Genomic DNA, 25,517 nt, shown 5'->3' with positions numbered 1-25,517 from the left:
AGAGCCAAGTGGAACACATCCGCAGATTTGGTTTGATCAAATATGTACAAAAATTTAAACCACGAGGAGATGAGTAAATGCCGTCAAATGTCAAGGAACGAGATGCAGAGACCTGGATTAAAGGAGAGAAGAACAGTGTCTCTGCCAGGGCTGATCCCGCTCATGCCAGCGTCCTGTCTGTCGGGACCCGTGTTCTAAGTGCGCACCACCTTTGATCTTCACACCATCAGCCCCGATGGAAGCCACAGCTCAGTGGTCTGTCTGCTGCGCACGGAGCTAAGCTGGCTGTGAGCTCTCCCTGGATGTTAGCTGAATGCCTGGGACCTAAAGGGGTGGTGCTCGTTGGCTCAGGGCCTCAGAGGTCTCATCCGAAGCTCCTGGAGCTGATGATCCTGACATGGTGAGGTGGGGGCATCACGAGAGCAGGACCACGGGTGGTGGAGGCTGCTCACCTCACGGCACACAACAGGTGGAGAGAGAAGACGAGACAGTCTCGAGAACTCTCTGTGGCCTACTTCCTCAAGGACTAATGCCCCAGAATGCACGCTAGCTCTCCGGGAATGTTGTATGAGCAAACCTGAGAACAGGGTGAGGGAGCACCAGAGCAAAGAGAGGCAGGGCAGAGCCGCCTTCTCACTCAACAGACATTACACACCGTTCTCTGGGCCTACCTTTAAGACCAACAGCAGGTGATCCTGCTTCAGCCTGAGTTTTAGAGAGGTAAGGGCTGAACCACGGCAGTGTCTCGTAATTTTAAACATTAGTTTTCACGCGTGCACTTTTTAAGTTCAAATTGTGGACATCCTTCCCTCCTTCCTCAACAAGGTCTCACTGTGTAGCCCTGGCTCTCCTGGAACTCAGACATATCAGCCTCTCTGCCTCCCTAGTGCTGGGATTAAAGGTGTGTACCACCACCCCTCCCTGTATCATTTCACTATTAAATTTTGCTCTCCAAAGTCAGATTTTTGTTAGATCTTCTATGGTGCCTTTCAATGATGTTTTATAAGCATATGTGTGTTTTGCACTTTGAAAACACTTAAGCGCTCTATTCTTTCTGGCAATAAATGGAATTGCTTTCTTTTTTTTTAAGTTTTATTTTTGCGTACATATGATATTTTGTCTGCATGTGTGTCTGTGCACCACCTCTGTACAGTTGCCCCTGAAGGCCAGTTCCAGATGACCCAACAGCCTCTTCTGGCCTTCAGGTGATTCTCAGACTTGGGTGCAGCTCAGTCGGCAGAGGGCTTACCTCACATGCAGGAGCCTTGGGGACAGCACTGCATAAACTGGGCGTGGCACATCCCTGTAATCCCAGCACTAGAGAGAGGTGCAGGCAGATCAGCAGCTCAGGGTCACCCTCAGCTGCACAAGGAACTTAAGGCCAACCTGAGAGACGTGAGATCCTGTTTCCAAAATCAGTCAGTGAAAAAAGAAGGGAGCAAGAAAAGCACAGAGGCCATTCTGATCCATTAACCACGTACCCAGCAGCCTTCTGTTCCCCAGTGCTGCTCCGGGGCCTCACAAGGATATGTGGTGTCATGCTGCAGGAGGCTCCTTGTGTGCATGGACACTTTCTGCTCCTTGAGGCCGAGTTTCTTCCTCAGAAAGGGAGGCAAGGGTTAAGTCCCTTCTCACCTTGTTATACCATCCACAGCAGAAAGCAGTCCCTATCCAACCCCTGGCTTTAATTACAGCCCCCCCTTCTGAACTTAGGCCACACCCATTCCACAGCCCCAGCCCCAGGCTTGACAAGAGCTGACCCCACAGCAGAGCCAACGACCATGAAGTGGTGTGGACAGATTTGGAGTTTATTTGCTGCAGTTCCTTGGAGCTAGTTTACAAGGCAAAAACAAAACAATAATAATAATAACATTTTTTAAAAACCCTGTCAACAAGTTTCAGTCATTTCTTTGTATTTTGACAAATCTTTTTTTAAACAAATACAAAATAATCTAAAAGGAGAAAAACTATGTATGGATTATTTACACCTCTGATAAATAGACTGACACTGAGCCAGGTGCTGGCCTGCCCAGGACACACCTGTGAGAAGCGGTGTGCAGGAGGGGCTCTGCACTGGCCTGACTCCCCACACAACCTGGGCAGGCATGGACTGGTTCTGCAGCAGGAAGCTCAGGTTTCCAGCCTGGACCCTCAGCAGTCACCATCACCTTCACACACTGGAGCTCGAGCACCTGAAGCCTCTGGAGACTGGATCCTACTGGATCGCGGGAGGGGCCGAGTGCCACCCCGCCCCCGCCCTTCTCTGCAAGGCTATCTCCAAAGGTGCTGACCTCCTTGTGAGATCGGAGAGGTTGAACTCACGCAGCCCAGCGGGACCCATGGCTCCTCCACCTGCCTGGATGCAGCACCCTGCCACCAAGGCCTGGGCCACGTGGAGGAGTGCGCCAAGACACTGCCTGCCACCTGCTCTGCCTGGACCGGCACACTAGGCCTGGCCAAGGAGCAGGAGCTGCCCTTGAGAGTCCCTGAGAGAACGGCAGGAGATGCTGCGCTTCATGGCTCCCTTCACATGGTTAGGAGGCCAGGGCTCACTCCCTTGTGTGCTGTGATACACCATGCCATGGAGGGCAGGGGACAAAAAGGCCACCTTACCCTTGCCCGACTGCACTGCAACCTGCTGAGCGAGGAGCGAGGCCCCTGCTCCTGGAGGCTACCACAGAGTGCACCAGAATAGTCCAGGTGGGGCAGCTTTTGAGGCAGAAAAGGCTGAAGCCCCAAGGGGATCAGGTAAGACCTGCTCTTTCCTCTAGAACGAGGAGTGGAGCTCTTGGGGAGGAGAGAGACAAACCAGCTATGAAACAGTCGCCACCCAGCACCACGGGTGAGCTCCTCACAGTTTTGGTTATTAGGAAAATGCAGACGTTCCACTTTAAAGAGCAGTGGGCCTGGGCACTGAGGGCCAGGCAAGGCGCTAACCACCTTCACCCTGTTCCATAGGCACTGGGTGGGAGCTACCCATTCTGCCTGCCTGCTGCCCTGCTGGGGCCCTGAGGCCTCCCTGTGTCTGCTGGGCCCTGCCAGCAATCTTGCTTCTGCCCCTCATGCCCACAGTCATGAGACAGCAGCCCCTGGGGTGCCCGCAGCCCCAGAGCCCTGCCCCCCAGCAGGGCACAGGAGGGAAGAGCACAGTGCTACGTTCACTTTTGCTTTAAAAAAAAAAACAAAAATAAATCTTTATAGTGCGTGGCTTCTCTTCCTTTCCTCCTCTCTCCTCAGTACATGGAGTACATCCTTAGAGGCATCGGGGCAGAGGTGAAGGCCCTTGGCAGGAACACTGAGAGGTAAAGAGCTCGCTCTGCTCCCTGCGGTGCCCTCAGCCCTGCTGAGCTGAGCGAGGCGGTGAACCAGCTGCCCTGCCGCTGGCTAACAGGCTGCTTCTCAGAGCAGCTCCCTCAGAGCCGTGAGGGCGGCAGCAGTCTCCAGCCAAGCCAGCCCTTGCTGCCCCCTTCTCCCACTTAGAAAACTGCAAAAGCTGAAGCAAGTCTCTAGGAGCAGAGCGGGCAGGAACTGGCAGAGAAGCCCTCTGCTCTCCTCTGCTTGGCTCCGCAGTGCCCTCAGGGGAGGCAGGAGGAAGGCCACAGCTTCATGGGCTGGCCGTGCCCTGGTGCACCCTCAGTGTCTCTTTGTGGAGGAGACCTTCTTTTTCCGTGCTGCAAGCATCTCGTAGAAAGGGTCTCTGCTGATGGCAGCTCTGGAGCACAGAGGAGAGAACTGGCATGAGAGCAGGTCAGCCGGTGCTGTCCCAAGAGCCTGCGCTGCCGGCGGTCACCAGGAACACCCACCCTCACTCTGTCCACAGGACAGCTTAAGGTAACACACAGGGACATGTAACAAAGTACTGTGGAGTTTCTGCCTTCTTCCCACTAACATGATGTAGCACTTGCAAGTAGAATCACTGTAAGTTCCCAGAGACCCGGAGCATTCACAGCACACTTTTTTCTTTCCTTTCTTTCTTTTCTTTTCTTTTCTTTTCTTTTCTTTTCTTTCTTTCTTTCTTTCTTTCTTTCTTTCTTTCTTTCTTTCTTTCTTTCTTTCTTTCTTTCTTTCTCCCTCTCTCTTTCTTTCTTTCCTTCTTTCTTTCTCTCTTTCCTTCTTTCTTTCTTTCCTTTTTTTTTTTTTTTTTTTTTTTTTTTTTTTGGTTTTTGGTTTTTCTCAAGATAGGGTTTCTCTGTGTAGCCCTGGCTGTCCTGGAACTCAGAAATCCACCTGTCTCTGCCTCTCAAGTGCTGGGATTATAGGTGTAGGCCACCACTGCCCAGCTTTTTCACAGTGCACACTTTCAAATCCTCTGTCTGTCTGTCTGTCTGTCTGTCTCTCTCTCTCTGTGTGTGTGTGTTTATGGGGAGAAATCTGAGCTGTAGTCACAGTCCCTGCCCCGTCCCAGATTTGTTAAGCTAACTGAGTCTCACCACCAGAAGGACTCAGTTTTAAGAGGACCAAGGATCATTTATTTTCAGGGGGTAGGGGGTTGGCTTTTGGGAGTGGCCAGTCCCTTCTGGTAGGTTGCTTGTCCTTGTATTGCAGTACCCATGGAGCCTAGAGGAAAATATACTGTGCCATGCTTAACTCCTGTTAAGATTTCTGGAGCTGGAAATCACACCTCTCTATACCCTTTTGGTACAGACTCCCCATGGCTGACAGCAGGCATTCCTGGCCTACCGAGTGTCCCCATGGCTGACGGTGGGCATCCCTGGTGTCCCCATGGCTGACAGTGGGTATCCCTGGCCTACTGAGTGTCCCCATGGCTGACAGTGAGCATCCCTGGCCTACTGAGTGTCCCCATGGCTGGCAGCAGGCATTCCTGGCCTACCAAGTGTCCCCATGGCTGATGGCGGACATTCCTGGTGTACTGAGTGTCCCCATGGCTGACGGCAGGCATCCCTGGCCTACCAAGTGTCCCCAAGGCTGAGAGTGGGCATCCCTGGCCTATTGAGTGTCTGCTTACAGCTTGGACTCTGTTAGATCTGGAGTCGAGATGGACTTGATTAGGTTCTGGGAAACCTAGGAGGAGCAGCTACCAAGGGAAAGGTGTGCCTTGGCCTTCTACAATGCCCTGAATATACTTCCCCCAGTGGTCTCTTTTTCCACCCCTCCTCATCCCACCAGGAGTACAGGAAAGGCATCATATCCATGCTGGGCACAGCATTCTCCTGAGCCACCATACGGGCTGGAGCCTAACCTGCTCTGAGCCTTGCTGTATCTCAGTTCCTCATCTATGGCCCGGGGGTTACCATCCTCTGGGCTGCCCCACTGGGATGGGCATGCAGACTATGCTACAGGGTCTTCAGCACTGCACATCCTCCACAGAAGCAGAGCCAGAGCTCCCAGGGAAGCAGCAAGAATATGGCAGCAGTGGGATGGTGGTGGGGCAGTGTCAGAAAAGCTCGGCAGCCCCAGAAGGGGGCTTAGCATCCACCAGAGAGAGCACAAGGACTTTAAAGAACACTCCATTTTTCTGACTATAGCAGCAAAAACGTATATGAGACTCAAAATGCACAAAACCAGCCAAAATTCTTTGGAAAGAGCATTGAGGGGAAGGAGCCTCTGTCAAAGCACATTCTACTAATGAAAATAATATGTGCTCACATGGGAAAACAGCAGTCCACACAGGGCAGCCTGGGGCCATGCAGAATGTGGTATAAACCAGGGCAGCCCTGGGAGTCAGTGTCAGACAGACAGCTATTACACTGAGACAACGGTTCCAACTCTCACGCTAGACCATTAGTAAGAGTCAACTCCCAACAACCGACATGCAGGGCACAGGACACGCAGTGTGCCCTCTGTTCCCTGGTCTCAGGTCTTTCCCAGACACACAGCCAATGCTCAGAGGACTGGCTGTTCTGAGCCTCTTCCTTGTATGTGACTCATGGCAAAGAGGCAGCCTGGCCCCTATCTGTGGACTAGGATGGGTGCAATGGCTGTCACTTGGGGAAGATAGCTAACTGGAGGCAGCATGCCTGAGCTGTCAGCCTCAGTTCTCTACCTCAGTCCTCAGAGCAGCTCTTGCAGTTTGGAATTACAGAGAAAGACAGCATGCCCCAAGACAGCAAGACTCCACTGGACCCAAGTCCACGCCCCCCTCACTCTCCCCTCCCCCCACTCCCCTCCCCACGACTGCTTCCTTCTCTAGGAATTTTGATCAGCATCTTTACAGAGTCAGGTATCAACTCTTCCCAACTCCTACACTGTCAACACATCCAGAACTTACTCATTTTCTGCCCAGTCTTAACCAAAATACTACATACACTAGTTAGAACGAGGTACCCAACACTAAATCACTCATGTCTGAAAACAGAGACAGCCTGTGACCTGATGACACATCTAACTCACTTCCTAGGTCACCAAAGCCCAAATAACAAAGACAGCTCTCTAAGAAAATACCTGCATACTTCCTGATGGCCACAGTACCCAGGATTGTGATTAAGTATATATTACCAAGAGTAATATATTAAGTATATATATTGCCACAAGGGTGGAGAAGCCAGAGTGCTCCACGGCTGTCTTCCTAGGGATAGGAAAAAGATGCCCGCCAGTCCAGGCTCCACATGAATCCTGGGGAACAAGGCTGACGAAGCTACCTATCTTCTGTGGACTAGGATGGGTGCAATGGCTGTCACATGGGGAAGATATCAACTCTTGCAAAGCCTATCTCCAGTCACATGCCACCCTGGGAAAGCCTGTCCCTGAGTCACCTCACGCCGACCATGGTTAGCGGTGGACTTCAAGCGTCCGTCTCCCTTCACTCAGGCCGTCTGTGTTCTCGCTCACTGCACATGGTGAGGGGCTGGGGCTCTGCTTCATGACCTGACAACAACGCTCTGGAACCGTCTACAACTCTCATAACCTGTGGACCTCAGTTTCTGTACCTGCAACTGGAGAATGGTCTCACTGGATGGAAAGGTCTAATAAAGCCCAGTGCTCTTCACTCTGAGCTGGCACAGGAACAGCTGCACTCCCCTCATGATGGGAGTAGGTGGTACTTGTCCCCACTCTGGGTACCTAGGCTGGAGACAGGGCTTACTAATTCTCCAACAGGCAGGAATCCAAAGGCCTGCTGGGAGGCAAGCTGGGAGCCTCCCTGCAGACTTTCAGGGCTGGCAGGACAGGAAGTGCAGAGGGGAGGACTTGTGAGCAGCTTGCCTGCGAGGGAGCCACCTACTTGATGCACTTTATCCAGTCTTCCTTTTCTTCAGGAGTGGGGGCTGAGATGCGGTACACAGTGTGGTTCCCTTCCACCACTCGCCCATCCGCCTCTGTCTTACAGGCCTTAATCACCTGGTCTTTGTTGTCAGGGATATAAAGCTCAAAGCAGTTCTGAGAAGAAAACGAGAATGTGGCAGTAAGATTTTAGGAAACTGTTGACCAAAGAAAATGTTATTTATTTTCCAAAAGACTCTTTTTTTTTTTTTAATTTGGTTTTTTTGAGACAGGGTTTCTCTGTATAGCACTGGCTGTCCTGGAACTCACTGTGTAGACCAGGCTGGCTTCAAACTCAGAAATCCACCTGCCTCTGCCTCCCAGAGTGCTGGGATCCCAAAAGACTCTTTATCTTTACTCTCAAGAAATACATGTCAGAGAATACCTTCAGAATACACACTTTCTGAGGCCAGACAACGTAAGCCAGCTAGTAAAGTGCTTACTATAGAAGGGTAAGGAGCCGAGTTTGATCCTGCACTTACTTTGTAAGGTATAGACCGAGACTGGTGGCCCAAACCTTTAATCCTGGTACTCGAGAGGCAGAGGCAGAGGCAGAGGCAGGTGGATCTCAGTTCAAGGCCAGCCTGGTCTGCAAACCTAGTTCCGGGACAGCCAGCCAGGGCCACATAGAGAAACCCTGTCTTGAAAAGCCAAACTAAACAAACAAACATATAAATAAAAATAAAAATTAGCAAGCCAGGTGTGGCATACACATAGACTTGCAATGCCAACAATGGAAGCAGGAAGCGGGGAGCCTGCTGGGAGCCTAGGGCTGGCCAGCCTGTCCAACAGAAAACTAGTTCCCAATAAGACACCCTGGTTTTTGGTGTGTGTGTGTGTGTGTGTGTGTGTCAAAGTCACCTTGCATCTTGTGTGAGGCAGGGTCTCTGGATCTTGCTGTTATGCACATCAGGCTATCTGGCCCACAATCTTCCAGGGACTCTCTTTTATAAGAATTCATTTTTTAAAACACCAAAAAGGAAGCAAGGCACAGTGGTACATGCTTTTAATCCCAGCATTCAAGGAGGCAGAGGCACATGGATTTGTGAGTTTGAAGCCAGCCTTACACACAGAGAGAGTTCTAGGACAGCCAGGGTTATGCAGTCTCAAAACACAAAACTAAATAAATGTTCATTGTGTCTGTGTGCGTGTGTGTGCATGTGTGTGAGTGCGCACACGTATGCACATTTGTAAATGTGAATGCGGTGTACCGTATGGGATGGAATGCAGAGGACTGAGCTCCAGTGCCAGGCCTTGTCTTCTACCTTCGTTGAGATGGGCCTCCTTGTTGTTCTCCTATTGCACACTAGGTCTCCCCTTCCACCTCACTGTCGGAGTGCTGGGTCACAGACACACACGATCACGCCTAGCTTCTCTGGGGATCCAAACTCAGGTTCTTGTGCTGCCAGCTCTTGACTCATGCTTTCTCCACCAACCCATCTCCCCAGCCTGAGACTGTCTCAGAAAGCAAGGTGGACAGGTCCTGAGGAGTGACAGCGAGGTTGACCGCATGCACACATAGGCACACAGACACAATTTCTTCCCAGGGAAAGAAGCTCAGAACAGAACACGTCAGGATATATCAACTGTGTTGTCAGGCCTGCTGGCCTGATGCCCGCTGGCTCCACTCCTGACAGGAGCATGTGCAGAGCTGCAGGTGAGTTGCTCCCAAGCCATATAGTGCATCAGAATTATGGAACTGGCGCCGAGCTAGGGGTGCTCACAGCATGAGACAGTTCCTAGATCTTGGTTCAAAGTCAGCATGGGACATTGAAGAAGACAGTTGCAAAGTAAGGACAAGCAGAATAGATGGGGGTGGAGGTGGAGACAGCCATGTGGGGAGATAGAGGGGGAGGGGAAGAGATAGGGGGAGGGGAGAGGAGGCAAAGGCAGAGGCAGAGGCGGAGGCTTTGTTCTCAGGTTCCCCTGCTTGCTGCCCTGGGCACAGGAGCAAGACCCTCACCGGCTTCTTGGAGTCCTCCACTTCTCGGATGCTCAGATTCTCCAGGGGGATGATCCCACGGGGCTCTTTGTCCTGGGACAGGTGCAGGGAGAAAGGCTTCACTCTTCATGGAGGAAACACCTCCTTTTCCTCCCTAGGCCCATCCTGACTCCTCCCTCCCAGGATGGTTCAGGTTGGTTCAGGCCATGCTTGGGTTCTAAGATAGGGCCAGGGGTCAGGAGTGTGTGGTGTAGCTGGGAAAATCCAAAGCCTTTTACAGATAAAAAGGCCAGAGCACTCACCAGCCATCAAAGTACCTGACAATGACTTGATCCATGGGGCCTCAAGCAGGAAATACTTTGTCAGCCTATTTTCCCTAAGCAAGGGCCTTCCCCCTCCTCCATATCTCTGTCTGGTTTTCCTCTTCCTTTTCCTTTTCCTAGTCTTGGTTCTGAGCCACTAACTCCTGGGAGTCTTTCCTAGCCTGGGTCTAGGCACTCCTGCCCATGCCTGATGGAGGGTCTCTAACTGAATTTCAAATTGACCCCTGCCCACTGCCCATCAGCCAATGTGTGATCACCTACACTGTCTTTTGGACAGCTGCTCCAAGATCCATATTGGTGCTGGAGCTGAGGTCCAGACAGACAGATCTCTCCCCTCCTTCCACTCAACTGCCCCCTAGGGACTGCTCGGCTCATCAGCCAAAGCCCTCACCATGGACAGAGCTCTACCCCTACCAGCCAGCGGAACCTTGGTCAAAACCTGTTGCTTCTTAAGCATACTGCTTAGACTTACACATACACAATATGACAATAACAACCCGACCAACTAACCAAATCCAGTTCTATAATTGTATAAAAGAAAAACAAACACATACATCTTTCCACATCCCCCAAACCCTGTGGGAAGTTACCCTCTTCCTGCCAAGCATGTCGGTGCCTCAGACACCTGATCTGAGCGGCTCCTCTGAGCCTCCAGGATGAGAGGACACCTACAGGGGACACAGCTCCTCCTGCTCATCTCTCAGTAACTGAGCTAGGGAATGCTGGGCTCCTCAGACCATGCCACACAGAGTTAACTGCACCAGGTAACCTGCTTCACCTCTGCTCCCCGTCGCCCACCTTCTAACTGGGTGGTTTGTGTCACATCTGTTACTTTTCTATCACAGTAGCACTGGTGTGTTTTGTAACGCCAATGATATGTTTTATAGAGCATGGAAGAGTGCGGTGGGAGGGGTACTCAGTGGGCGTTGCTAAGGCACCCCCACCCCACCGTGAGGTACCAGCCATATGACGGGTATGGTATAGAATACAGTTTATTTGGGGTCATGGGAAGGGGAGTTGAGAAGGGAGAATAAGCAGAAAAAGAGGATAGTGAAGGACAACGGGAGGGGAGGGGAGGGGAGGGAAGAGAAGAGGGAAGAGACTGGCTGGGAACCCTTGGAGAGGGGGTGGGACGAGGGCTCTAAGCCTGGGGACAGATCACCCCGAGTTTGCAGCTTTGCACTGCTGCACTGCCTGAGGCCCACTCTCCACAGCATTTTGAGGGAGGGCACGAAAGGCAGAGAACCCTGTTAAACCCCGTGGCAGGAAGGCCTCACCTGGCTGAGAGCTTGGCTAGGTCTAAGTGTATGGGGAGAGCACCCCCCACTGTGACATAGGGCCACATGGCCCCGCCAGTCTCCAGAGCTATTCCACACTAAGTTTCCTGCTGGCTGAAGCTTTTCTCTTTGTGCCACAGGTATTGAGACTCAGGAAGGAAGTGGACTGGGTGACCTCTTCTCAGCCAGTATGCAAGGTAGGCCTGGAAGCACGTTCCCACTGGGGATGGTCTGAAGCTGTCGGCAGCACCTTGCAGCTGGCATCCTCTCTGGGCCACTTGGGGCCTCTTGGACTAGCTCTTGTCTCCTGTATTGTTTCCTGCGTCCTCGCACTCTTTCTGGGAACGTATTTCCTTCCAGCCTTCCTACTGCTTTATGACTGGCATGCTTTCTTCTCAAGAGCATGTCTGTGTGTCTGCTCCTGGACTCACTGAGTCTCTGCTCCTGCTCTGTCTCAGAGAACACTAGCAAGCAGTCCTTTCCTAAGCGCACGTGGCCTTACCCCCAGCTGCGCCTCAGCCATCTGGACCTGCCACCGTGTCATCTGCAGAGTGGCGGACTAAGCTGAGTAAGCTACGGGTTGTAGGCTCTCTTCTCACAAGGCTCCTCTCAGGCTGACCACCGACCTCTCTGGGGCATCGGCCACTTGAAATGGCAGTGACGAGGGAAATCAAAGCATTTCCCACAATTCCCCTAATCCTTCCATGCACATACAATGCCCCACCCTTAACAGTGCTGGGAGGATCCCCTGGCCCGGAGGCTCACAGTATTCCCCCATCTGGAAGGGGGGCACCCAGGCTGCAGCAGGGAGGACAGCCACCAGGCTTCCTCAATATTTCCTGCCTACTTCCCCATTCCTTTGTTTCCTCTCCACCCTCATTTCCAGGCCACATGGTACCTGAACCGCTTAAGGATTCTGATGTTAAAGTGGGTTGAGTCAAGTCATCCAAATTCAGACCCTCATGAAGCCATGGCTATAGGGCAGCCAGGGCTAGAGAAAAACCCTGTCTCAAAACAAACAAATATAAATAAATAAAGGTACAAAGAAAAACAGAGAAAGAGAAAAATTAGGCAGAAAATGAAAATATATGGAACTGCAAGGTAACTGTTTCCTACCACAAAAGCCCTTTTTTTTTTTTTTTTTTTTTTGGTTTTTTGGATTCGGTTTTTTCAAGACAGGGTTTCTCTGTGTAGCCCTGGCTGTCCTGGAACTCACTCTGTAGACCAGGCTGGCCTCGAACTCAGATATGCGCCTGCCTCTGCCTCCCAGAGTGCTGGGATTATAGGCGTGCGCCACCACCACCCGGCTTACAAAAGCCCATTTTTAAAGCAGCCCTATTAAGAAATGTCTGGAATTCAGCCATTTTGTTTGGAAAAGCATCCTGTGGTTCAGCTTCAACAGTCTGAACGATGCCGTAGTCTTCCTACTGCTTGGTCCCTGTTGTCACTGACACTTTCCAAGTTCCTAATGCTCCAGCCTGTCCTACAGCCACAGGGTCCAGCTACTTAGCAGCTGAGTGAATCCATTCCTGGTCTTGGCACAGTGCACTGTCCACCCTGTGTCTCCACAGTGCTGCTGCACTTGGGATGTTCTAGCATTAGCGCTCCAGTCAGTGCGCCTGAGTTCCAGCTCTGTTGGAGCATCATGAGTTCTTACTTAAGAGCATGTTAGCACTGGTCCTGCTTCTCAATGTGGCTGGCAGCAGCCTCAGAAAAGCCCACATTTTGGTAGCCTTGTTTCGGTTGCATAGCTTGTGCACGGTGCCTGGCCAGTTCTCCCATCTGTACATTTCGGCACTGGCCCTATGTCAGCACACTTGGCCTGCTGAGCTCAGCACTTCTGTTCCAGATTTAAGTGAAAGAAGTCAGCATCCACCCACCCCCACCTTCTACATCCTGGGAACAATCCCTTCAATACATCCAAACTTTGATTTTGCAGGTATCAACTGTTCTGGCACGGAAATAGTCACCTGCCCCCAGTACCTGTTAGCTCACCTTAAATTTTGTTGCACCCGCCTTCCCTGCAGGCAGTGAGGGCATCGTAAGCTAATGTGTCCTACTCCTTAAAGTCTACACAGCCTTGCTAAAGAATAAGCAACAACTCCATATCCCTAGTGACTCAGCTTTGGCTCTTCTTGGTCACTCTGATTATTATTCAGGTGACTCAGCACTATCTTCCTGGGTTTCTGGGGCCCAGGTGTTGGACATTCTAGACTTTCCACAGGGCCCCAAGAGAACTGGGGGAGCTCATGTGAGCATGTTGGGAGTGCTGACTCCACCTGTGGGCTCACAGAGGCACATAAAGCAGCCTCCCAGACAAATGCACTACCCCACAGCCTCCCTCCCATGGTCTCAGAGCAAGACGTGCTCCTTCCTCACACACTCTCCACGCACAGTGGTCTTTCCTCCCCTTACAACTCTGCTTCACTTGCACAAGCCTGCATCTTCCTTCAGGCCAAGGACAGAGTGGGCTGACCTCATGCACAGGCTACAGGAGAGCCACTCTGCAACTCTGGCTGTAATGTCCTTCCTACTGCAGAGAGCAGGATGGCAAAACCAGCTGTGCCTTTTCCTGTCTGGCTATCCTCATCCCCTGCCCCTCGCCACACACATACACAGGTTCACTAGGGTTATTCTGTCAGTGTTTCCTAGCCCTTGCTAGGAAAACTCTCCTTGCTGCCTAGAATGTAAAGTCAAAGTCAAAATGAGGAGGGCTTGGGAGGGGGCTAGAGGAAAACCTACTGAGCCTTTTCCCACAGTACCCTGGGGATGAAACAGGGAGACTCTTTCTGTTTTTATGTGTCAGAGTATCCGTAGTGTTGGAGAAGACCGAACACAGAGGAGCAAAGCCAGCTGCAGAGCTTGGGTGGCACCAGTGGGGCCCTGGGGAGAGGGAGGGGCCTCGAAACAGTGTGCTGTCACGTCCACAGCACGTCATCAGCGTGAATGAGAGAACTGAACCTGTAACTCTAGGCAGCTAGCTTGGAACTCACTATGTAGCCCAGGCTGCCCTCACACTATGGCAAGCCTCTTGTTGATTGCTCCACCTTCACCATGAGGAGGCTTCCTTCGGCTGCTTCCTCAGTGGAACCAGTGACTTTTACTCAGTGAAGATCCAGTCAAGCTAGCTAGCCTGACCCAGTTGGAGACCCAAGCCCAATATGGGAGAAGAACCACCTTACTTTCAAGCCCCCAGATTTCCTCAGATGAACCGCACCCACACCCACCCATTCTGTCTTGCCTCAAACCCTTCAGCATTTCTGAGACCACAGAAAATCTGAGTTCACCAAATCACAGCTATTATCCCCTTTACTAGGTTTTTGGCAACCGACCCCAGTCCCATGCTCCCAGCCTCCTGTGTGTCTAGAACTGGGTGCTGGCTCTGGGCCACAGCCTCCTGGACAGTCTCCACATCTTGTTTGGATGTTCTACTCTGAGATTTAGTTCCTCCCTGACTCTTACAGAAGTGGAAGGACAGATCTGACTGTCTTCCTAGGCCCCCTCTAGCTGTGTTTGGGTAGAGTAGTTTAGAAGTGGAGGATTGGCTCATTCTGCCCCAAGAGGACCAGTAGATGCTCACCGTGGTGTATTCAAAGTAGTACAGGCAGTTGTCAGTCAGAATGAACCAGCGCCTCTTCCAGGTCTTTACCCTGCCACCTGAGAGCAAAAAGGAGACACTCTTGACAAAAGCACCAAGCAGGTGCATGCTACGCGCATGTGCGCGCACGCGCGCATACACACACACACATACACACACACACACAGCCCCAGGGAGGGTGTTGGATGGGGCAGGGTATCAGGAGAACATTTAGACCATGGCAAAATTTACATCAGTGACAAGACACAGCCAAGACAGAAGCATCTTTCACAGAGTGAAAGTCTATGGTATAGCAGAGCAAGCGTGTCTGGGGGACACCGTGAGATGTCCTGGACAGCAAGATGAGAGCACGGCTGGGGAGGAGGCCCAGGGTGACAATGGTGCAAAGCAAATGTACCTGAGCCTGGAGGAACCAGCCACAGCCTGTGACAGAGATGTACCTGAGCCTGGAGGAACCAGCCACAGCCTGTGACAGAGATGTACCTGAGGCTGGAGAAGCCAGCCACAGCCTGTGTCAGAGACAGGCCAAGAAAGGAGAAAAGAGGGGTCAGCACCCTGACGCAGGAGGCATGGGCACCTCAGGGGTTCCATGGAAGTGACAGCAGAGAAGATACAGAAAGTGAGGCACTGTGAGCCCTTTAAAACTAAACCTGTGGCTTCCCGTCACCCACCTGCCTACAGTGAAGCTCCACACTAACTCTAGCCCCTCAGTTAGTGTCCTTAAAGTCACGTCCCAGAGTTGTGGGTATGAGTCAAAGTCCTTCACCAGGAAAGGACTGACCTGTCCAAGACATGGGCTCAGGAGCCGTTCCTACTGTGAGCTCGCATGACTCCTTACAACTAAGTGACTATAAGAGGCATCAAGGAGGTGGTGACTAGCTGCTGCCCAGACCTTCCTCAGTCCTCCTCCATGCTAGGAAGTAGTGAGTGTGGGGTCCTCAAGGTTGTTCTGCACTGGCACAGGGAGGGGCTGTGCTTTACTGAGCCCACCTTGAAGGGTCCTACATCCTTCCTCACCTGCATCATGCCCAGGAGCCCCACCTTCCCCACTTACCTCGGGTCGAGGAAGACTGTCTTGGCATGAACTACTCAGAGCTACCCAGGACCTGTGCTGATACACACGTGGCATTACACACCACACACACACACACACACACACACACACACACACACACACACACACACCTGGTCCCTAGTCCTTAGCACTTGCCCTTTGCTAGGCCCTGACTCTGGAGAACCCCCTTTCTCTAGTCTCTGTGGAGGGCAGGGCAGTGGCACGCCTTTTGCTGACAGCCATGCAGGGCTAGGCAGCTTTACAGAGACTCTTTCCCATGCCAGCATCTGCCTGCAGGCTCATCCCTGAACTGTGAAGGAGGCCCAGCAGAGCAGGTTAGGGCCTAGACGTCTCTGCCTGGGTGCCTGAGCTCGAGGTGTGGGGAAGCAGATGTACGTAGCCATCGCTAACTACCTGATGCTACATGACTGAGACCTAGGTTCCCAGATGGTGTATGCCACAAGCAATCACGTGCTGTAGCATGTGTGTGGTTACGGTAGTGATGGACTCTGTAAGTTTCACGGTAAAGTGGCGTTGATGGGAAAGCTATAGGAGCAACATGACATGCGTGTTGATAACAGGGAGGGCTGGGCAGGGTTGCATGACTGAGAACGTGTTCCAATCTGAAGGCAGTGTATCTCAGAGCAGATCCTTCTCCACTTCTGAGTCTGAGAGTGACTGTCTCCTAGCCTCTTTGGGAGACCATTTCCCACCCAGGCCTTGATACACAAGGACGGTCCACCCATGCTGACCTCCCACAAGCTCTGTCACAGGACTACCCCAGGTGACAATGGACTTAGGAAATGATGAAGAGAGTGAGTTAGATACCAAAAGAAACAAGATGGTGGGAAACTGAGGAGAAAAAGCAAAGCCTGGAAGGTCTGTCTGGTGAAAGCTTCTTTATGTCCCCTGGACGCTTTGCTGCACCACAGAGCCCTCTACCACAAAGCATCGCTGCGGGCCCACTGGGAACACTTCCACGTGGAAAGAAAAACAGACATGGGACAAGCAGACAGATCAATGTGCGCCTAGGACAGTCCCTGTGGAACTCACAGGACCCCTCGCCTGCAGGGCTTTTCAGGCCTCCCTTAAACAGAAGGGCTGCGCTGTCCCCACAGTCCAGCCGCCTGGCCCAGCACGGAAGAAATGCTGTGCTCCTCCTCCGGCTGCTCTGCTCAGGCACAGGCCGAGGAGCATTCTGGTCCCTCCAAATGTTTCCTCATATCGGCAACCAGAGAACTACAAGGCCGACTTGGGTTCTGAGGATGACTCTTTGAAACAGAGGATGGTTTACACCAGAGGAGACACAGACAGAGGATCCAGGCTGTGAGTCCTTCCCTGATACCCAAGAAATGGAATCTAAGCACAATAGGTAGGGGTTTCTGGTTTTTGAGGTTTTAAAATATCCACTTGTGAGTTTAGAAGGCAATATTTGTCTTTTTCAAGGAAAGGCAAATGCCCCAATATGTCCACTATTTAATCTTTTCCTAACTTTGTTAACCACGGTGTCAGAAGCACGTGACTTCAGGAAATTACAAGATAATCTCTTAGCTCCCTCACTCCAGAATCAGGTTGATGCAGGTTGATGGCAATTTGAATTCAGTGATTCCCACGAGCATGCAGCAGAGGGTCCTCTGCCTTCCTAGGCTGGCTCTGGGCTGCCACTGCTTGACTCCTTGTGGTTAGTGCCTGGGGCTCTGGCCTGGCAGCTGCGGCAGTGCCTCTGTCAACACTGCCCCAGAGCCCTGATCCTGGCTGGTTCCCTAGGGACTGTACATTAAGTTAGAAGCAGCATTAACACTACTACCAGCAATTAAAAAACAAAATAACCAAAAATAGCAAAATTAAGAAAACAGAACGCTGCAGCAATGACAGTGGCCTGGCGGAGTGAGCGAGCAGGTGCAGGATTACATACCTCCTGGAGTTTGGGGCAAGGAAAAGGAGAGCCAAAATCATGGAAACATATAAATGAGGGAGAAAAGAAAATTAAAACAAAGAAATCAAACCCGACTTCTTAATCTTAAAGTGCAGCGTACCAGCCCCATTTATGCATGCCTGGAGAGGGAGGTCAGCCTGAAAACACCGATGGGAAGTGACCACTCATGCTGTGTGGCAAGACTGGAGGTGCTCCCCACACGGCTGACAGTGTCATGAATCCACTTTGTAAAGCTAGTATTTGCCAGACTCTTGACAATCCAGGGCAAAGCGGATGATATGCACTCTGAGAGAAGTGTCTTTTTTAAGATACCCAACACTTTTCAAAGTGTGTGCAAGGATGCACACATGTACACCCATGGATAAACATGTACATATGTGTGTACACAAGAACACACATGCTTATGGCTCTCTGCATACAGGGACATATACAGACAACTACAGATGGCACAAAGTCCTACCCTGTACAGCACACAGACACACGACTGAGTGTCAGTATGTCACATGGAAACACCTTATCTAGAAGTTAGAAATGCGAAGCAATGACCTCACGATGAATGAATCCCACACTGTTAAATTTTTATTCTGGGGGCTGAGGTCTTGCTCTACCATCAAGTTGGCACCTCAATCCCTTGGGCTCCAGGGATCCCCTGCTCTGTCTCCTGTGTGTCTGGGACTACAGGTGTGCATCGTTTCACTCAGCTCAAATTTTTGAGTTTTAAAAATATAGGATGTCTCATGAATTTACATGCCATCCTGGTACGAGAACCAAGATAATCTCTGTTCTAATTTTAGTATCTCAGCTGTCAAAGCTAACACTTAGCATTCGCATGGAAACAAATTTCCCTGGAGGAGGAAGTAAATCTAAACTCGGACACTTTTGAACTTTGCAGCACATTTCCTATTTATTGGTCAGGCAAGAAGAATGTGGAGCAGAAGGCCACCGGTGGGTTAACCATTTCAGGGCCTTTACTTCAGACATTCTGCTTAGAGATTGCTACTGGCCACATCCAGATACTGCAAGCCTCTAATTGGTGAAGCAGTCTTAAAGGGAACTTATGAACTGTCAGGCATAAACATGGGTATGGGGCCTTTTAAAGGAAATGTCAACCCTACGCTATCTGGACGAGTTAGCCACAGAGGTAGCTCTATTGGAGGCTGTCAGTAATGGCCAAGAGTGGGAGGACTACTTATCACAGGTCGAGTAAGCAAAATGGAAGAAGAGCATGTCTCTAACAGCATCCGCCCTCCTGATACAGGACTCAGCCCATCCAAGGCCAAGGCAGAAGGATACTGGAACTTGCTCTCTAGGGGTCAAAAAAGCCTCCACATTTTCACGTGCAGGGAGTTCAGTGACCTCTCTATGTCTGACGATTAGTAAAGCAGACAGAGGTGGACATGGGTGTGCACGAGAACCCACTGATTGCTATTTGCTACTCTGTTACCTTCCTAGCAAGGCATGACCATAAATCTTAACAATACAGGCTCACTTCTGGCGGAGGGAAGAGAAATGCACTGCAGCTCTTTGAATGACACAATCATTAATGTGGTTGATTGGACTGCAAGGGGGCCAGAGCATGAGGAAGAGTGCCGTGGATTGCGCTGCAGCCAAGGGCTCTAGGTTTGCCATGCACACTGCCTGTGGGAGCCAGATGCAGAGGAAGTGGTGATGCACTGGGTGGGCAGGAGTGCCAGGGTAAGTCTGGGATGGGAACAGAGAGATGGATATGGCTTCTCACCCACCCAAGGGTCCGGGTCCCTGGAAAGTGCCTCAGAGAGTATGGCTGTCTGTTCGGGACTGTCACACAGGGCCCAGATACATATGGACAATGTTTATAAGGGCAGAGTCTGTGTCCAGGAGTCTCTGTCCTGTGGTGACTGCTTGCCAATAGCTCCAGAATGGTATGGAGGTGGACTGCTGTAACCTGCCCCTTCCCCACACCCCAAGTCTTTCCTCCTAGGCTCTGCAGGCCCAGCTGGGGGAGGGGACTTACCGAGCTTGAGGAGCCAGCCCTCTCGGTCTGGATTGAAGAAAGTGTGAGTGAGATCATTCCCGTCATCCTCTGGGATCTTAAAGGGCTCGTTTTTGATGCTCTCATAGAGATTCTGGATAAAAGACCACATTGCATGTCTGACTGGAGAAGCGCCTGTTCCTCTTCCCTTCCTCTCTACTTGGTCCACAGGTGGGCATTCTCTGTGAGCATAGAGGAAGGCACAGAGACTAGGGAAGAACATGGCCACTTCTGCTCACAAGCAGCTCCCAGGGATAAAAAATAAGATGGCTGGTGAATACTTAAAGAAAAAAGAAATAGCTGCCTGGAGCCTACTTGAGCCCTCAGTTTTCAGTTTCAGATTTAGAAGCCACCTCCCACCCTGATTCTCAGCCGGCCTTCGTGAAATTCACTTGTGTAAATGAATTAGGAGAGCTGGCATTCAGCAAGCTATCCCCCTGCCTCCTCTCCCACCTTCCTGGTCCCAGTGTGCGCTCTGCCAGCTGACATGCAGCTGCTCTGGCCCTGCTCACCCGGAGCAGCTCCTCAGGCAGGTCTCCGCCATCATTGATGCCCCGATTCATGGCGATGAACCTCTCCACTGTAGGCTTGTCTTTGACGTTCGGGTTGTGTAGGCTGGTGTTCAGCATTATGATTGCAAAGGACAGGACATAGCAAGTGTCTAGAGAGAGGAGACCAGGCTGTGAGAGCAGAGGAGACATCTACCCAGGATAGGAGACACCAAATAAGAGCAGGAATAAGAACACTGACAGGAAGAGCGGACAAACCAAGTACACCTATGACCCTGAAAGGGGCGAGGCGCATGACTACAGGAAAGACGCTCATTTCTTTTTTCTTTTTTTAAAGATTTATTTATTTATTTATTTATTTATTATATCTAAGTACACTTGTAGAACCAGAGCCTCTTCTGTACACCAGAAGGGGGCGTCAGATTTCATTATGGATGGTTGTGAGCCACCATGTGGCTGCTGAGATTTGAACTCAGGACCTTTGGAAGAGCAGTCAGTGCTCTTGACCGCTGAGCCATCTCTCCAGCCCTAAGACGCTCATTTCTTATCAGATATGGAAGAATAGGAAAACAATAAAATGGCTGGAGCAGTGGAACATGACTTTAGCCTCCATACCAAAAGATTGCTTGTGAGTTCCAGGACAGCCTGGTCTATAAAAGGCCAGTTAGGGTAAAACAGCAAAACCTCAGACCAATACAACGTATCAAAAAGAAAAATAGTAACTGTAATTCTATTTAGTAATAGTTTGGTCTGCTTTATGTCTTCTGTATAAATGTGCCTATAAAACCACTTTACAGACACTATAATGCACCATCACCGGAGCACATGCATGAGATAGATACATACACAGGGGGTAGGTATACACATGTGCATGTGTGCGCACGCGCGGCGCGCGCACACGCGCACACACACACACACACACACCACATACCTTCGTGCACATGTGCACCCGCATGCACACACACACACACACACACACACACTTTTTTGTTAATCTTATCATTTTCCCATGCCAATATCTTCATAAGAACATGATTTTTCTTTCTTTCTTTATAAGGCAAGGTCTTGCTTAAGTAGCTATATTCATAAATTTACTTTTGAGACAGGGTTTCTCTGTGTAGCCCTGGCTGTCCTGGGACTTGCTCTGTATACTAGGCTGGCCTCAAACTCAGAGATCTGTCTGCCTCTGCGTCCCCAGTGCTGGGATCAAAGGGTACCACGCCCAATGCTGAGGCATCTTTAACAGTTCTATGCTTTGTAATTCTAACCCAGTGCTTCACACGTGTGAGGCAAGAACTCCCCACTAAGCACACCAGGTGTGCCTTGTGCTCAGCTCTCGTCTTCTGCCGCTTTCAATCTCTTGAGGTTGTACACACCATTAAGTAACTGTTCCTGGCATGGACTTGGCCTCTTGTCCTAGCTCTCCCTCCCCAACTCACACAGAGGCTCCCTTACTCACCTGTAGACTGGAACACCCCAGTATTGCACTGACAGTACCGCTGGGCAAAGGCTTCCATCATCCGGTCAATCTTCTGGGCCTCCCCAGGGAGCCGGAAGCTCCACAGGAACTGCCTGAGGTGAGATAGGAACATTGTTCTGACCTTTTCTGCTGCTGGTGTGGCTTTAATATCACAGGGGGAAGGAAGGTCAGGGGGCTTCAGCCCATGTTAATATCACAGGGGGAAGGAAGTGGGGGCTTCAGCCCACTTTCACAGAAATTAAACAGAAGCACATTTAATCATTGCCCACTACTCTGGCCTTAACTGGTCAGAGGTGGAGAAGAGCAGCCCTCTTTAGAATAACACACACAAGTGAAGCACAGATGCTAATCATTTAAAATGAACTCTAAGGGAAGGATTCACTCAGAGCAGTCACTATGGAGCCCTGCAAGTCACATGGCCCCATGGCCACAAGTTTAGTTCTGCAATACTGTGTCATTAAAAATCATAGCTCAAAAAAATCATCTTAGGATTTATAGCCATGGCACAAAAAAACAGCTTTAAAGGGCACAAAACAAGCTTGGTTAAAAAGTTAAAATTGAGCCAGGCAGTGGTGGTGCATGCCTTTAATCCCAGCACTTGGGCAGATCTCTTGAGTTTGAGGACAGCCTGGTCTATAGAGTTCCTGGACAGCCAGAGCTACAAAGAAAAATCCTGTCTCCAAGGGGGAAAACATTATAGTTGATTTTTTACCTAGTTTAGGGTAAGAAATGAAAGGGTTTTTAATTCTGAAGAGGAGAAATAATTTCAGCATTTAAGGACTGAACAGCCCATCTACTCCCAAGATCAAGAAACGGTCCTAGTGGGTGCTATCCCACTCAGGCATGTATATGGTATCCCTGAAAAATCCTAAAGGACAGTCCCAGTGACCCCCAATGACAGGCTTGGGTTGAACAGCACACAAAATGGACAGACTACTGCCCCACAGTGCCAAGCTGACAATACCCACCGCAAAGCCTGGACGAGGTTGAGGTCAGTGAACTCATGCAGCTCCACAAACGCGTGCAGGACCTGGATGCTGAACTCATCTCTACAGGAGACAGACAGATAGACAGGAGGGTGCACAAGTCAGACTCTGGCACTGACCAAGACCCATCCTGATCCTGAGTAGATGGCATCCCCAGAGTCCCAGCCTATTGGACCTCCCGGCCTGGCCATCCATAGTCAGGAGGCAGTCTGCCTGCCTATGTTTGCTAACTAAAGAAACAAGGCACCTCTATGCCCTGGACAAGTAGGCTAGTGCCTCCCCTCAGCACCACTGTGGGTCCGGGTACCCAGTACCAGTCACTCGGCCCATGGACTTGGGGAGCAGGGAGCTTATTTCTTCCAATGGTTCTGACCACCAGCTCTGAAGGCCTCACCTCTCCCCAAGGTAGTCGCCGATGGCTGTTTTGTTGAGCCCCTCCCCTTTGTAGAGGAACTGGGCAATGTCCTCACAGGTGTTCTTCAGCAGGCCGTTCTCGATTAAGAACTGGATCCCCTGCACAAAGGTCAGAAAGAGTGGTGATGCTGGCCTGCACAGGCTGGAAAACGAGTGCGGACCCTGGAGCCTGAGGTTCCCGCCACCCTGCCCACACTTTAATACTCTGGCCACTGTCACTTCATTTTGTGCTCACCTTTTTAGGATCCATGTTAAATTTCTTTCTGCCCATGGCTACCTGTTTGTTCCTCTGCATGTTTTTCCTGGAAGACAAGGGTAGCCATTAGTGCTCTGGCAGCAGGAAGTTCCAGGAGGCTGGAGCAGCCCGCTCTCGTGTGTAGCGCTGACACTGCGCAGATGGGTCTAAAAGAGTGAGGAAGCGGTCCGGTCCAGCTAAGCAAGGCCAGCCTCGGCCACTCAGTCCAGCTCAGGCTCCTTTGCTCCTTTTCTCTAGAGTCATGGTTTCTCTTAGAATGTTTTCTTCTTAAACTTTGTTGTCTACATCTTGTAGAATCTGCCCATTTTAAAAGTAAACTTGAGTGGCTTTTAATAAGTTTACCAAATTGTGCAACCATTACCATAAGTAATTTTAAAAAACTCTTATCAGTCCAACAAAACTCCCCACACCCATTTCCAGTTCACCCACATTCCTCTTCCAGCTCTGGCGAATGCTTGGCCTACCTTCTGGTACAGATCTGCCACATTCTGGACCTCTCATAGGACAGAACCAGGACTAGCGGGCCTTTGTCCCTGGCTGCTTTCGCTTAGCATACTGTCTTCAAGGTTCCTCAGCACAGCACCCCTTCCTATTGCTCAGATTGATCAGTAACGTCCCTCTACGTGTCTGCCCTCCATGTGGGGCTCGTCTCTCTCTCTCTCTCTCTCTCACACACACACACACACACACACACACACACAGAGTCAGCACATGTCCATCCGCCTATGTGCACACGCCTCCTTTCTTTTGGGCAGAAGGGTCAAGGCTGTACCGATGGGCCGTGTAGTGTTTCACAGTTAGCTTTTTAAGATGCCGCAGCTTTCTTCACTGTGCCGCAGACTAAACAGATGCAGGCACGGGCGGTGTGTGGCTCACCAGCAGCTGCGGGAGCTACACATACAGAATGCCGGCTCTCACTCACAGACATGACCTTGGGCCCTGCCAGAGCAAACGCTCTCCCTACCCGGTGTGTTTGGGAAGGGCTCAGGGCTCGTTCAGCCCACAGACAAACAGAACTATAGGTCCTGGGCCACTGAGTGAAGTGTAGGGTAGTCTAGGTGACATTGCTTAAACCTCCTGTAGGTCTGGTAAGCATTTGGAAACCATTGTCACTGCCTCTGTGACAACAGCGGCAGCAGTGGCAGCAGCAGCAGCAACTTTACAGTTTCTGAGCAATACTGCCTTTAGGAGCTCATCAGCACTGGCCAAATCCCAAAGGTACAAAGTCCCTTTCCTCTTCTTTTTTTCCCCCGGGTTGAGACATGGGTTCACTCTGTAGCTCAGGCTGGGCTAAAACTCAGTATGTAGGCCAGGCTGGCCTGAAACTCACAACAATCCTCCTGTCTCCACCCCCATCCCCCAAATGCTGGGATGACAGATATGAGCCCACCATGCTGGGCCAGGATGACTTGAGATTTGGGAATGGTATGAGTCTCAGATTATATAACCACATGGTAGGACACAACTAGCTCCAGAAAGTTGTCCTCTGACTTCCACATTCGTGTTGTGGTATGTGTGCCTGCTTCAAATAAAATAAATAAATAAATGTAATTCTTAAAATTAAAAAATTTCACTTAGAACCAGGAAAGGAGCAATGATTTGCTGTTTAATCCAGGGATAATTTTCACTCAGTGTGTTGTTCACAGCCTAAGTGCCCCAATCACAGTTCTGACACGTATGCATGGCCTGGTGTTCCCATCTTCCTGCTAGGTTCTGGTCAGGTCTCTATCTGAAACCTGTCAGCAAACACTGCTATTTCTGATGGTATATCTCAGAGCTTCATGACAGAAGTATGTAGTATGTCCATGTGGTCTTCTCCATTCTGTGTTTGTAGGGCCTGCACATGCTACTGTACTGGGTCAGTGTGCTCCTCTGACACTACCAAATAATGGTCCATTGCTCCAGCCTCCTTACCATTCACCTACTGCTGGACAGCTGCACAAGTTCTAGACCAGTCGATTTTATTAAGAGTGTTGCAAATACCCTTGGTAAAGACTAGTGTGGACATACTTCCATTCTCCTGAGTAAATGCCTGTGTGCTGATATCAGCACTGGACACATATTTAATGTCTTAAAAAAAAACTGACAAGTGTTTTCTTGCATGCTGACACATTACTCTGGCTGGTACTAGGTCCCAGCAGCCTTTGCTCCTAGCCAGGGCATGTGAGGCTGCACTAGGTTGACACTGCTCATACTCAGAGGAAACAGTGCTAAGCCTCTTTCATGCGTACTCCTCTTACGTATCCTGCCTCTTCTAAAAAAAAAAAAAGACATTTATTATTATATGTAAGTACACTGTAGCTGTCTTCAGACACACCAGAAGATCAGATCTCTTCACAGATGGTTCTAAGCTGCCATGTGGTTGCTGGGATTTGAACTCAGGACCTTCGAAGAGGAGTCAGTGCTCCTAACCACTGAGCCATCTCTCCAGCCCCGTATGCTGCCTCTTGCATGAATGTTCTGCTCAGCATTTCTGTCCACCTGTGTGAGCTGTCTCCATGTTACTGTAGCGC

At 50.6% G+C, this 25,517-nt stretch overlaps 1 protein-coding gene across 4 annotated transcripts in view; it reads right to left on the bottom strand.

Annotated features, from left to right (window-relative positions):
- Positions 1-1,787: 1,787 nt before the first annotated feature.
- Cyth1 (cytohesin 1) overlaps positions 1,788-25,517 on the bottom strand; it is an 83,571-nt gene continuing 59,841 nt past the window's right edge. For 2 of the 4 annotated variants that reach the window (XM_052197503.1, XM_052197505.1), the window contains exons 4-13: positions 22,984-23,050; positions 22,729-22,847; positions 22,317-22,397; positions 21,328-21,440; positions 19,872-20,020; positions 19,341-19,453; positions 14,341-14,419; positions 9,182-9,253; positions 7,181-7,335; positions 1,788-3,712 (exon numbers count right to left, since the gene is read on the bottom strand). In XM_052197503.1, coding sequence (XP_052053463.1) covers positions 3,634-3,712; positions 7,181-7,335; positions 9,182-9,253; positions 14,341-14,419; positions 19,341-19,453; positions 19,872-20,020; positions 21,328-21,440; positions 22,317-22,397; positions 22,729-22,847; positions 22,984-23,050 — 1,027 coding nt within the window. In that variant the 3' untranslated portion in view covers positions 1,788-3,633. Of the gene's footprint in view, positions 3,713-7,180; positions 7,336-9,181; positions 9,254-14,340; positions 14,420-17,327; positions 17,331-19,340; positions 19,454-19,871; positions 20,021-21,327; positions 21,441-22,316; positions 22,398-22,728; positions 22,848-22,983; positions 23,051-25,517 lie in introns of all 4 variants that reach the window. The other 2 variants (XM_052197504.1, XM_052197502.1) reach the window with 2 other exon arrangements.

This window comes from Apodemus sylvaticus, chromosome 10, assembly GCF_947179515.1.
Source record: "Apodemus sylvaticus chromosome 10, mApoSyl1.1, whole genome shotgun sequence".
Lineage (NCBI taxonomy): Eukaryota > Metazoa > Chordata > Mammalia > Rodentia > Muridae > Apodemus > Apodemus sylvaticus.
This window is presented reverse-complemented; position numbering and strand designations above follow the sequence as displayed.